At 35.7% G+C, this 12,524-nt stretch overlaps 1 protein-coding gene across 5 annotated transcripts in view; it reads right to left on the bottom strand.

Moving 5' to 3' along the window:
- Positions 1–12,524, bottom strand: part of GABRB2 (gamma-aminobutyric acid type A receptor subunit beta2) — a 233,118-nt gene that overhangs the window by 149,700 nt on the left and 70,894 nt on the right. For all 5 annotated transcript variants that reach the window (XM_042907414.1, XM_042907410.1, XM_042907412.1 and 2 more), the window contains exon 5: positions 5,155–5,375. In XM_042907414.1, coding sequence (XP_042763348.1) covers positions 5,155–5,375 — 221 coding nt within the window. The remainder of the gene's footprint in view (positions 1–5,154; positions 5,376–12,524) is intronic.

The following is a 12,524-nucleotide window of genomic DNA, read 5'->3' as shown; positions in this document are numbered from 1 at the left end:
TTATAATACCAACCACAGATTAAATCTGGTGTTTACCTGGTAGGGGTTTGCTGGATTCCCTAAAAGAAATCCAATATTTTCTATATTATTTTTCCTTGAACTGTTCTGAAAATGATTTCAATGGGCCAACCTTATTTGAGAATAATATATAGTTACTCTGTTTGAAATATTTCCTTTGTAAATTGCTAGGAATTCTTCAGCTTCATCAACTAGAAACTCATTTGTCACAAATTATCCAGCTGGGTTAGTCCTGAGAAAATATTCTTCCTCCTGACAGAGGAATATATATCTCCTGACAGAAATCTCTAAATAGCATTGTTAAAGACAAGAGGAATCTGATTTTACAATCAAATTGGTGAAATTGAGCTATCAACCAGTCAAGAGTGAAGGTGAGAATCTATATTCAAAGATTTCATTATTCTTTAGCCACAAACTATAAATTTAAGTTTCAAAAACGCACTATTTATAACTTTTGTTAATCATTCCTGTATCCCATAGACTGTTAAATAAGTTGAGAAAATAGACACACATGATAGGACATCAGGGGAAGAAAAGGAAAGACTTTTTAAAAGAAACTGCACAACATCTAATTAAATGAAAGTTACTGAGTGCATGCAACAAATGAGGCACTGGGCTGGGGCTACAGAGCAGTTGTTACTTATTTATTCATTCATTTTTTTATGTTTATTTATTTTGAGAGAGACAGAGAGAGAGAGAGAGAGAGAGAGAGAGAGAGGGAGGGAGGGAGGGAGGGAGAGAACAAGTGGGTAAGGGGTAGAGAGAAGGAGAGACAGAATCCCAAGCAGGCTCCGCACCATCAGTGCAGAGCCCGAAGCAGGGCTCAAACTCACAAACTGCAAAATCATGACCCGAGCCAAGATCAAGAGTCAGAGGCTTAACCAACTGTGCCACCCAGGCACCCACAGGGCAGCTTTTAAAGTCTGCCTTGCCATTTGGGTCTCAAGCCAGGCATCCATTTTCCTTGCTCCAGATCTCACGCTGCCAAATGCAATAGCTGGAGTTAACTGGCTCCACTATACATTTTTTTTAGTGGTTCCCTTTTTCACTCTAGATCTGCCTGGGATAGACCTTCCCCATTTTCTTCAGTCCACTTGCTCTCTGACACTCTTCTCATTCTACACCATGGACCCGGTGTCCTACTTTGCTGAATTGTGAAAAGACAACTGGGCTATAATTCTATAATATAAAACAACGGCCTTGATATGCAAAGCCTTCCTTGTGCCAGCCTTCAAATATCCCTACATTAATTTATTCATTAAATAGTAGCACTGAACACTTATTATCTACCAGTTACTATGCTACTCCAAATATATAATTTCATTTTCTACTCTGATGTTAGATTATATATTCTTTTAGATTCATTAATTATTGATTCAGAGGATGACAGGTTATAAAAACCATAGCATACTAGTATCATCTAATTTACCCCCTCTGTTTTATATATGAGGAAATTAAAACCTGGATAAGGCACTCAAGGTTCAAAGAGAAGTTTATTATAAAAGCCCAAACTAAAACCTAAGTTTCATTATCGTTACACTTTGTTAAGGAAGTTGGTTGCATTGCCCACTTATATCCATTTATGTATGTGGTTCCTCAAAGCCACTGTATCTTAATGCAAGCCTGCTGAGTAGCTAGTGCGCTATCCTCAAAGCTCCTGATCTCCAAACATAACGTATCAGTATGAGTGCACTCAGAGTTCCTGCTGTGTACAATCAGATGCAAAGGGCCACTCATGCAGAAGGACAACTGATTTCATAAGGAGGTCATCAAGGTTTTAACTGAAGAGTTTTGACCACTCCTTCCTGGGTTATGGCTTAACCTGGTTGTCTATGGTCAAGGATCCCACCCTCTGAGTCACATAACCTTTGAGATGTGCTGATCTCATTTTCAGACAGAGCTCCTGAAAGTAAGTAACATATATAGATGATTCCCTACCTCCAAGAGATCAAAATAGCATTTCTTGGCTACAGACTTTTAAATCTTAAATGATATTTCCTGGATATTAGAACCAGATATTCCTAGGTCTCTGACACATAACATTTTTCCTTTTCCAAATTTTATCATAAAAATTTTCAAACCTACAGAAAAATTGAAAGACCAGCACAATGAAATCCTATATACCAATGATAAAATTAAACAAGCATTAATATTTTGCATACTACTTTCTCCTTTCTATGTTTTAATGCTTGAACATTTCACTAAAGAAAATCCTACAAAAAGAAATTTACTCAGATCTTCTGAATGTTCTCTCTACCTTCCTTGTCCCTGCCAATGTGTATGGATCTCAATGGGAGGGGAGTTTTAGGGTAAATAGGAAAAGTGACTATGTAGAGTGGAATCAACCCTACCATGGTAATTTTAATTGAATTCCTTTTACTTTATATATTGCAAATGAACCTCCTGGAGTTGAGAAGGGAGTATGTGGTCTGCATTAAGCTTCTTGCCATGAAATAAATCATTCTATTATTTATCGGTAAAAAGTGGACTAGGATACTTGGAAATTTCTTGAAAAACTTGTTATCCATTTCAAAATCAGAATTAACAATACAACTGCTGGAACAATTACAATTCATGTGCCATCTCTGTCTAGTAGTGTTAATTTCACGCATGTCAGCCGTGTTCGACACCCCTTGTTAGAAGAGGGGTTAAGAGAATGATGATTTTCTATTGTTGTGAGTTTGAGTTACAGCAATGTCATATAGTTGGTCTCAATGATAAGACTGAGCAGTCATCAATGTTTTTGTCTGAGTATATAATGATATAATGAAGCCTTATTTATCATCTATATTGGTGCTCTCTTTTCCTTCTCAGTTCCAAAGACATCTTGATTATTGATTTTCCCATCCATTCAACTTTGCATGTGAATTCAGAATTGACAACCTTTAATGAGCATATTTATGGTGTAGGCACTTTGTCAGTGTTGGATATACAAAGGAGAATACAACTTGTTCTCTGCTTTCAAGGTAGGTGTTGCAAGGAAATGGGAAGAGCTCAGGGTAATTTCTGCATGATTGCTGTGCAAATTAAGTGATTTGCTGGGCAAATGCCTCCAGCACTAGGTCTAGTGCTTTGCCAGAACTTGACACTTGCCAGTCCTCCCCCTCATTTACTGACGAGTGGATAACATTATTTCTATGGCTCCTTGTTCCTTCTTCAGGATTCTGACCACACCCTATGCTTAACTCTTAAAAAGTGGGAACTGAAACCTCTTTTCATCCCCCATCTCCCCCACAGCCTGCATGGTCACCCTCTCATCAAAGTCTTTGTGACACCTAATTTTTTTTAAGTTTATTTATTTATTTTGACAGAGAGCGAGAGAGAGCGAGAGAGAGGGAGAGAGAGAATCCCAAGCAGGCTCCACACTGGCAGCAAGAGCTCCAGGGGGGACTCAAACCCACAAACCATGAGATCATGACCTGACCCAAAACCAAGAGTTGGACACTTAGCCAACTGAACCACCCAAGCACCCCACACCAAATGTTTTATTGTTCATTCCAAGTGGTAAATTTAGCAAAATATAACTGTTAACACAGTTCTTTCCATTAGCATTTTCAAAGCCCACCACCTTGGTGGAATCTTTGCAGACACTGCCAGTCAATTTATCTCTTTGGCATTTCTCTATTTTCTAAGACACGCATGTGAACACTGCCTATATCCAGTCCATCTTCTTACCTCTAATGGCTGACACAGAGCACAATCATGCTACCTCTGTTCCTCACCCTTACCCACTCTCCCTTGGTAGCCAAATGCTACTTTCTCTAAAAAATATGATCAACAAAGAAGCTGGTTCATAAGCACCTAAACAGGGGCACCTGGGTGGCTCAGTCGGTTGAGCATCCGACTTCGGCTCAGGTCATGATCTCGCGGTGAGCTCGAGCCCTGCATTGGGCTCTGTGCTGACAGCTCAGAGCCTGAAGCCTGCTTCTGATTCTGTGTCTCCCTCTCTCTCTACCCCTCCCCCGCTCATGCTCTCTCTCTCTCTCTCTCTCTCTCTCTCTGTCAAAAATAAACATAAGCACCTAAACAATGTGACTGTCAGAATATACCAGATAATGAAAACAAGACATAATAGATAAGAAAAATGTGGGAGTGAGAAGTATCCCCACGTAGTGATTAAGAGCTGTGACTCAGAACTTGGATCTGAGTTCAAATCTCATCTTCATAGCTTACTTTCTTTGTGATTTTAGGCAAGTTGTATCAGCCTCAGTTTCCTCATTTGAAAATAAAAATTATAACAGTTTCTAACTCATGAAATTGTTGTACAGATTAACTATAACAATGCATGGAAACCATTGATGATTTAACTCAATATCTGACCACTAACCCCTAATAAATGAATAATACCATTGTTGCTACCATCATAATTATGATAGGGTAACCACACATTTATGTAATAAGAAGTCAGAGAAAATGTAACATTTCAGAATTAAGAGCTTCTTCCCAATAATGCAAAGAAACCCTTTATATTGTTATAATGTAATTTTTCAGGGTAAGATAGATATCTTTTTTTTCCCTTTTCTTTCAGGAAACCATCTATTGCTTTTAATACAAAAATAAACTTTAAAAGAAGAAACTTTTATTTTGCAATCCATCCTCACCTTAAGAGCAGAGCACCACAACTGTTTACTGACATGAAAGTTCATTATTAGTAAACATCAGATAACAACTTTATTTATTCTCAAGCCTGATTACTCCTTGGAGGGAGAAAGGGCACAAAAAGCCTTCCTGTCACCAGAGAACCAGACCCAATTCACACAGTTTAGGAGAAATTTATGAAACAGAAATCTGCCATGCTCAAACAAGTATTCAGCATTCATAATTTGTTTCCATTCTAATTAAGCACTATAGCCCAGCTATTTTGATTGTTTATCCTTACTCCTTAAAGAAAGCAGCTTTAGGATCAGCAGCTGATGTTAGAAGATACTTCAGAAAAAATTATTTTTAGCTAGGACTAAGTCCCTTTGTATACATGCTCCCCTAAACTCTCAGATGTCTACTGGATAGGAGATTTAACTGCTTATCACAGAACCGAAGGAGTAATAAGGAAAACATCACAATATTTATTCCCCTCCAATAAAAATCAATAACGATTTCATTCAGAAAAAGTTCAATTTTGAAATGGACACTACAGACCTGAGGCCATAAAGAACGGTCCCATCTGGATGCAGGCGGATCATGCGGTTCTTCACAGTCACTCCATGCACAAATGACTTCTTATCATTCAGAAAGTAGGTATCGGGCACCCAGAGCTGGTCTGCCACTCTATTGTCCAGAGTCAAGTTTAAAGGTATTACATTATAGGACAGTCTCTTATCTCTCCAGGCTTGCTGAAAGTACATTGTCAAGGTATAATCCTGTGAATGTGAGAAGAAAATGGTTATTTTGTACCCAAATGGACTTGGGAGTTAGGCAAACACTTTAGTATTCATAAGAAAAGAAAATATATACAGCCAAACCCCAGAAACATATACTATTCATATATAGGCAAATATTAATTTATTAAACCCATTCTTACTGAAACTTGCTATGTATCAGGCACTGTAGCAGGCACTGTAAATACAGAAGTGAAGAGAGCATATCTTGGCAAAATTTATTATTATATTTTACCCAGGAAGAAAGATGGTAAGGAATAATTATTTAGTTTGTCAATGAGAATCCTAACCCATTTAATCAGGGTGAATTTCCCAGGAGAGGCGACGTTTACACTGAGACTTGTGTAGCTTCTCAGTAATCTAAACAATATTAACTCAGTATTTCAAGAGGATTTTAATCACAGGATACTAAATTATCAGGCCAGGCTCTTAGCTTTTGAGAAACAATGGGTTGCTATAAAGTGAGCACTGGTCTTGGAGTCTCAGCTCCTGTATTTCTCAATTGTTTCTAGCATGTAAATTTACACAACTTCTTTTTTGCTTAAGTTCCCTTAACTATAAAAGGGCTTTCAACACATACCTGATCTACACAGATTATGCAACTAAATGTATAACTCAAATGCAATTTGTAAACTACAAATAGCTATATATTATGAATAAAGCATTTACTATATGTTGTGCATGTTTTATCCATTAGATGCCTATGGGCACTATGTAATTGCTCTCTCACCCTCATTTGAATGATTTAATGAAAGACCAAATATTCATTGGAAAAGATAATTACCAATTTATTTTAAAATCATTTCACAGTGCCCTACTTGAGGGCTTTTGAAAAAAAAAAACGGAATCATGTATTAATCATTTCTGCAAACTGAAAACTAGCACAGTCCTAGGGCACAAATGGTGAATGAATGAACAAACGATTGAATGAATGAATATCCAATAAGGTACACCTATTGGATTTCTGCATGTTTGCATACTTTTATGGATGAGATACAAAATAAAATCTCTGTGAAGTCCCTGAATTCTTCCAATCCTCATTGATATTTATACATCCTAATTTGGTTATATAATTTAGAAATATAGCTTGTAAGATATTATCTGCTAAAAACACTGAAAAGTTTTAATGGGAAAAGTATAATCCTTCTGCAAAAAAATTAAACATCTTTCCTTGTTTCACAAATATACAAATTTTGATCTTATTCAGAAGTTAATATAGGGCTAACTTCTGAATGAGAAGTGTAGAACCAACTTTCTATTCTAACAAAAAAAACATTAATATCCTCAAGTTATCTCAAATAATTGTAGATGAAATTTCCTTTAGTGGATCACTTTAGTCAGTGATCTGAACTGCTCTGAAGCACTCTGCTTTTGTAAAAAAAATAGAAGGAGGATCTCTAAAATAGCTTCTTGATTTATAGTAAAAGCAACCTTGTAGACTTATGAATTACATAACTAGAAAATATGAAAAGGAATAGATACACTTTTTGCATGACTCTGTGTTATAGCCTAAAAAATAGGAAATAAAATAGGCAATTTATATGGTGCTTAAGAGGTCACATTTTGTGATTTCCAATTCTTGGAGATAAAATTGAGTATTTTATAATTATCTCTATTAGAATATAAAGCTATTTATGCTTCTTTCATAATAAACCTCATTGAGATTTAGGGGAGATAATGCTGTCTGGAAAGTGCTCAGTCAGCTGAGATGCATTTGGACACAGAAACTGTATTCTCTTTTGGGCTAAATAAATGGTACTACTGTGAAATCCAGTGTCATGTGCTAATTCCTGTTATTTGTCAGCAAGGCAAAGCCTGCTAAGAAATGCACCAGACGGACCCTAATAACTCTGCTAATTGTCACACCAATTTTCATTTCATTTATTTTTAAATGACACACCATAGCACTGTCAAGAATAGAAGAAACCCCTGAATCTAAATAAATATTATTGGACTTGCTGTGCTCCACCCTCTCTCCTAAACCTTTATCTACCCAAGATAAATCCTTTGAATTTTCACATAAAAAGTGTATCCTTTACATTTAACAACCCTATGTTTTGAAAATTGTCTCACAATTGGTTTATTCAAACCAAAAAATAATTAAAATTTTTTTACATTTATTTACTTTTGAAAGACAGAGAGAGACAGAGCACAAGTGGGGGAGGGGCAGAGAGAGAAGGAGACACAGAATCCGAAGCAGGCTCCAGGCTCTGAGTTGTCAGAACAAAGCCCAACACGGGGCTCAAACCCAAAAACGGTAGATCATGACTTGAGCCAAAGTCGGACACTTAACCGACTGAGCCACCCAGGCACCCCTGGAACTGAAAAAATTAAAACACACACACACACACAAACACACACACACACACACACACACACACACACACACACACAAAAACAAACAAACCACTTCTGGATGTTCCTCAATCCATTCCATCACCATGCAAGAAGGATTTAGATAACCACAACTAAAACCAACTGACTTTGAATGCTGAACGACATACAGAAAGCCCATGACAGGCTCTCTCTCCCACTAATCACAACTAAATATAATGGAAAGAATAAAGATAAATAAACAAAACTACCAAAGTACCATGCAAAGTAAGAAGAGTATGCAGATTGCGGAGGGAATCAAAATGTGAAGACCATTCCAATGGTGAGTTTGTTGTTTATTTTTTCCTCCCTTTTATCTCATTAAACACACACACACACACACACACACAGCCCAAAACGCAAATAAATGGAGAGATATACCATGTTCCTAGATTTGAAAAGTACTGTTAAGATGTCAATCCCACCAAATTGATTATAGATAAAATTCAATCCCAACCAATATATGCACAGGATTTTTATAGCTATGCACAAGCTGATTCTAAAATTTATACAGGGAGCAAAGAAATGACAATAGATGAAACAATTTTGAAAGAAAAGAACAAACTTGGAGAACTTACTATCTGATTTTAAGACTTACTATTAAGCAAACTAAGGGTGGTACTATGGTATTAATAGAAACACAGATTATGAAATAGAAGAATCTAAAAATAAACCCACACAAATATGCTTAATAATTTCTCACAAGGATGCAAAGGCAATACATTGGAGAAAGCATACTATTTTTAACAAATAGTATGGATTAACAGGAACATCCATATGTAATAAATAAATAAATAAATAAATAAATAAATAAAGTCACCCATACTTTACACCTTCCATAAAAATTAACTCAAAATGGGTCACAGACTTAAATGTAAAATGTAAAACTATAAAACTAGGAGAAGAAAACATAAGAGAAATTCTCTGTGACTTTGAGTTAGGCAAAGACATTGATACAAACCTACAAGCACAAGCAATAAAACAAAATACTGATAATGGGACCTCAACAAAATTTAAACTTATGTTCCATGAAAAACACTATTAAGAGAGTAAAAAGACAAACCACAGATTGGGAGAAGATATTTGCAAATCACATATCTGATAATGGACAGGTATCCAGAATATAAAAATGTATAATGAATTCTCAAAACTCAACAAACAACCCCATAAAAATAGGCAAATAATATGAACACTTAGCCAATGTAGATGGACAAATGATAAATAAGCACCTGAAGCGACACAAAACATCATTAGTCATCACGGGAAATCAAATTAAAAACTAAAATGAGATCCCACTACATAACCATTAGAAAAGCTAAAATAAAAACATCAAAAACAAAAAAACAACAACTGTCAATTCCAAATGCTGATAAGGATGCAGAGCAACTGAAAATCCTACTTACTGCAGATGGGGATACAAATTTTCAGCCATTTAGACAACAGTTGGACCATTTCTTATAAAGTTAACATACATTTCACAAGTGACCTGGTAATCTTACTCCTGTGTGCAAATAGTTACAGCAGTTCTATATTAATTGTCAAAACTGAAAGCCATCTGGATGAATGCTCTTCAACAGATGAAGAGATAAACACAAACTGGTACATCCATGAAACAGAATACTAGTCAGCAATAAGAAAGAACAAACTTTCCGTATATGCAACATCATCCATGTTTTTCAAATACAAAATGTTACGTAAAAATGCCAGATTCAAAAGGATACATATTACATGATGCCATTTATACAACATTCCATAAAACGTAAAACTATAGGGGCAAAGAATAGATTAGTAGTTCCCTGGGATTCAAAATGGGGGAGAGGTTGACTACAAAAGGCCAGCATGAAGGAATGATTTGGGGTAATAGAACTGCCCTGCATCCTGATTGCAGTGATGGTTACATGATTAGGCATCTGTCAAAACTCACAGAAGATTATTAGGCTGAACTCTATAATCACTGTGTGCCTTTTTTTTTCCTTTTTTTTTTTTTTTTTGGCACGCTTTCCAAATTTCTATTCTCTTCATTCTCCTCAACCTGAATTGATGTACTTAGTCCATTGACAATGCTTAAATATTAATAAGACAAACCAAAAGAAGTAAATAACAACATAAGCCATTTCAGGTGTTTTATTATTAAATAATGAGAACTATCTTCTTAAGGATCATTCTGTCTACCTACTCCTTTCACAAACCGTTGGCATTTTTCTGGATCCTGCTCCCAGCTACAGACTTTCACTCTGGATATATGGTGCAGGGTCTTATCCTTATGCAAGTCTCAAGCCTGTAAAATGCACTATGTGTTCTGTATTCACATATGGACCTGAATTGCTATTCAACCACAAACTTCAGCATTCTCTCTACCCTCATTTATCTCTATGGTTTTCCATATGCTTTTTTTTTCTTCTCTGGAGACCTCACCCTTTCTAATCAATGGACCTTTCCCTCTCCTCTTTCAGAGCATGGCCATGTATGTGAGAAAAGTTATAAATGTAATTACATCATTTTCCATACCTTTATGTTCCTTCCCTTATTTTTCTGTTTGGGGAAAAGATGGTAGGGTAAGGGGTTGGTTTCACATGTGTTTAGTCTGTTATCTGAGGACATAAGGACACCTCATAGTTTATTTTTCAATGACCAGAGTTTAAGGCTTATTTTCATCAGTGATTATGGGTTATTCAGTTTCCTTTACTTATTGTAATGAAATTCTCTAAGCTTTCACAATAACTGCTAATGTGCTAAAATCTTGAACTTTGTTAATTTATCTTACTTCTTGAGATCTTCTAGATAATAGTTTTGCCTCCAAAATTAAATGTTTTCAGAAAAATCTCCCTCTGTCTCTACTTAGGCTTTTATATTTTAAAAGAAAATAAAACTTTTAGCTTTATCTTAATTACTTCTTGCTGAAATAAACAATTGTGTTTAATATGCTATCATCTATTATTTTCTTTTAATGTAATATGCTAGGTCAAAATTGAGATTTTGGACTAATAATCTGAGCTTCTGGCTCTTATAAGATAGAACCAGTATTTTTAAGGCTGTAAAATATGTGATTTAGAAACAGTTAATGTAAGTTTAATTTAATTTAAATATAATGCAAGTTTCATGTCAATAAAACTCCATGATAATTTGTTCAACATAGCATATTTATCACTTTTATTATCATTAGGGGCATAGTCTTTTAATATGGGGCATGTTTAGAGAAGTGTTTCATTGTTTCTGTTCGGAATTTCCACTTTAAAAAAATATGACACAACAGGTTGATTCAATGGATAGGATGCCAAATTATTCCCCTAATTAAAAACTTCTGTTTTTACCCCTTCATGAAAGAAAACACATTACATCTGACATAGAAATTATCACCTAAATAAATACCGTAGGAAGACATTGTATGTAAGTACATAGTAAGTGCATTCTCAACATGTTAAGCTGGTCACCTCCTTGACAGCAAAGAATGTTCCTCATTCCTGTATATATTGCCAATATTGTGCATACTTTATGGTAAATGATAGAACTACCATTGCTTGTACAGATTTCCTTATGAACACTTGGGGATATGTAGAGAGGTCTAAACTGTGCATACCCTTTGCTCTGATATTTACATTCCTAGAAATATTTGCAGTAAATAATTAAGCAGTATGTTTTGACACCTTTACATATACAAACATTACAAGTCTCTTACTTTTGTGTCTCCAATTCTAACAGTCTAGATTAAATCACCATGATTTGTGAGTGACTGTAATGCCATTGTTACTATCTCCTTGCTTATAAACCTTGTCTTCACAGGGTAGTAGAAACATAACACAGTTCATGTCTCCCTTGGTTAATATCATCCAGATGCTTTTCACTGCACTTAGAATTAAACCCAAACTTACTACCACGGCCTTTAAGGTACTACATAACCTGGACTCTGCATGCCTCTCTAATCTTGCCTCCTGCAACCTCTTTTCTTCTGTTACCTCAACTCACTAAGTCCATTAGCTAAGATTTTTCTCTGTTTTACAAATATCCCAAGCTCCTTCAGCCTTACAAACTCTTAACAATTGACTAACTGGAGAACCTATGTATCTGAGTGTAGTTGGCTCTTCCTTGAGACTCAGAGTTCAACTCAAAGATCAAACCTACTCAGGAGGCCCTTCCCTGACCATCTTACTCTCAGCCCCAACAGTCCTATCTCATCCCCCATTTTTCTTATGTTTATAACACCGACCATCTTTTTCAACTAGTCATGTTTATTTATTATTGGCTTAGTTTCTTTTTCATCTCTCCCAATAGAAGGTACATTCCATGAAACTATGAATTTTTCTTGAACTTGTTTATCACTATGTTCTCATGTCTAAAAGAGAGTTTAGCACAGAGTAATAATATACTATCTATTGAAAGCTGTGAAAGACTGAATGAAAGACAATGCACATTTATCTCCCCAAACGCTTACTGCTGCATTAACTACACACACACACACACACACACACACCCACACACACAGAGACCATCAGCACAAAACTATAAATATAGTACAAATATATGATGGAATATATGCTGGGATTAAAATTACATTGTAAAAATATTTATTGACATGAATAGATGTTCTCAACATATTATTATAAGTTATTGTTTTTTAATTTTTTTAAATGTTTTATTATTTATTTTTGAGGGAGAGAGAAAGACAGTGCGAGCTGGGGAGGGGCAGAGAAGAGAGGGAGACACAAAATCCAAAGCAGGCTGCAGGCTCTGAGCTGTCAGCACAGAGCCCGATGCAGGGCT

This window comes from Panthera leo, chromosome A1 (genome assembly GCF_018350215.1).
Source record: "Panthera leo isolate Ple1 chromosome A1, P.leo_Ple1_pat1.1, whole genome shotgun sequence".
Lineage (NCBI taxonomy): Eukaryota > Metazoa > Chordata > Mammalia > Carnivora > Felidae > Panthera > Panthera leo.
Note: the sequence above shows the minus strand (reverse complement) of the source record. Positions and strands in the feature narration are given on the sequence as shown.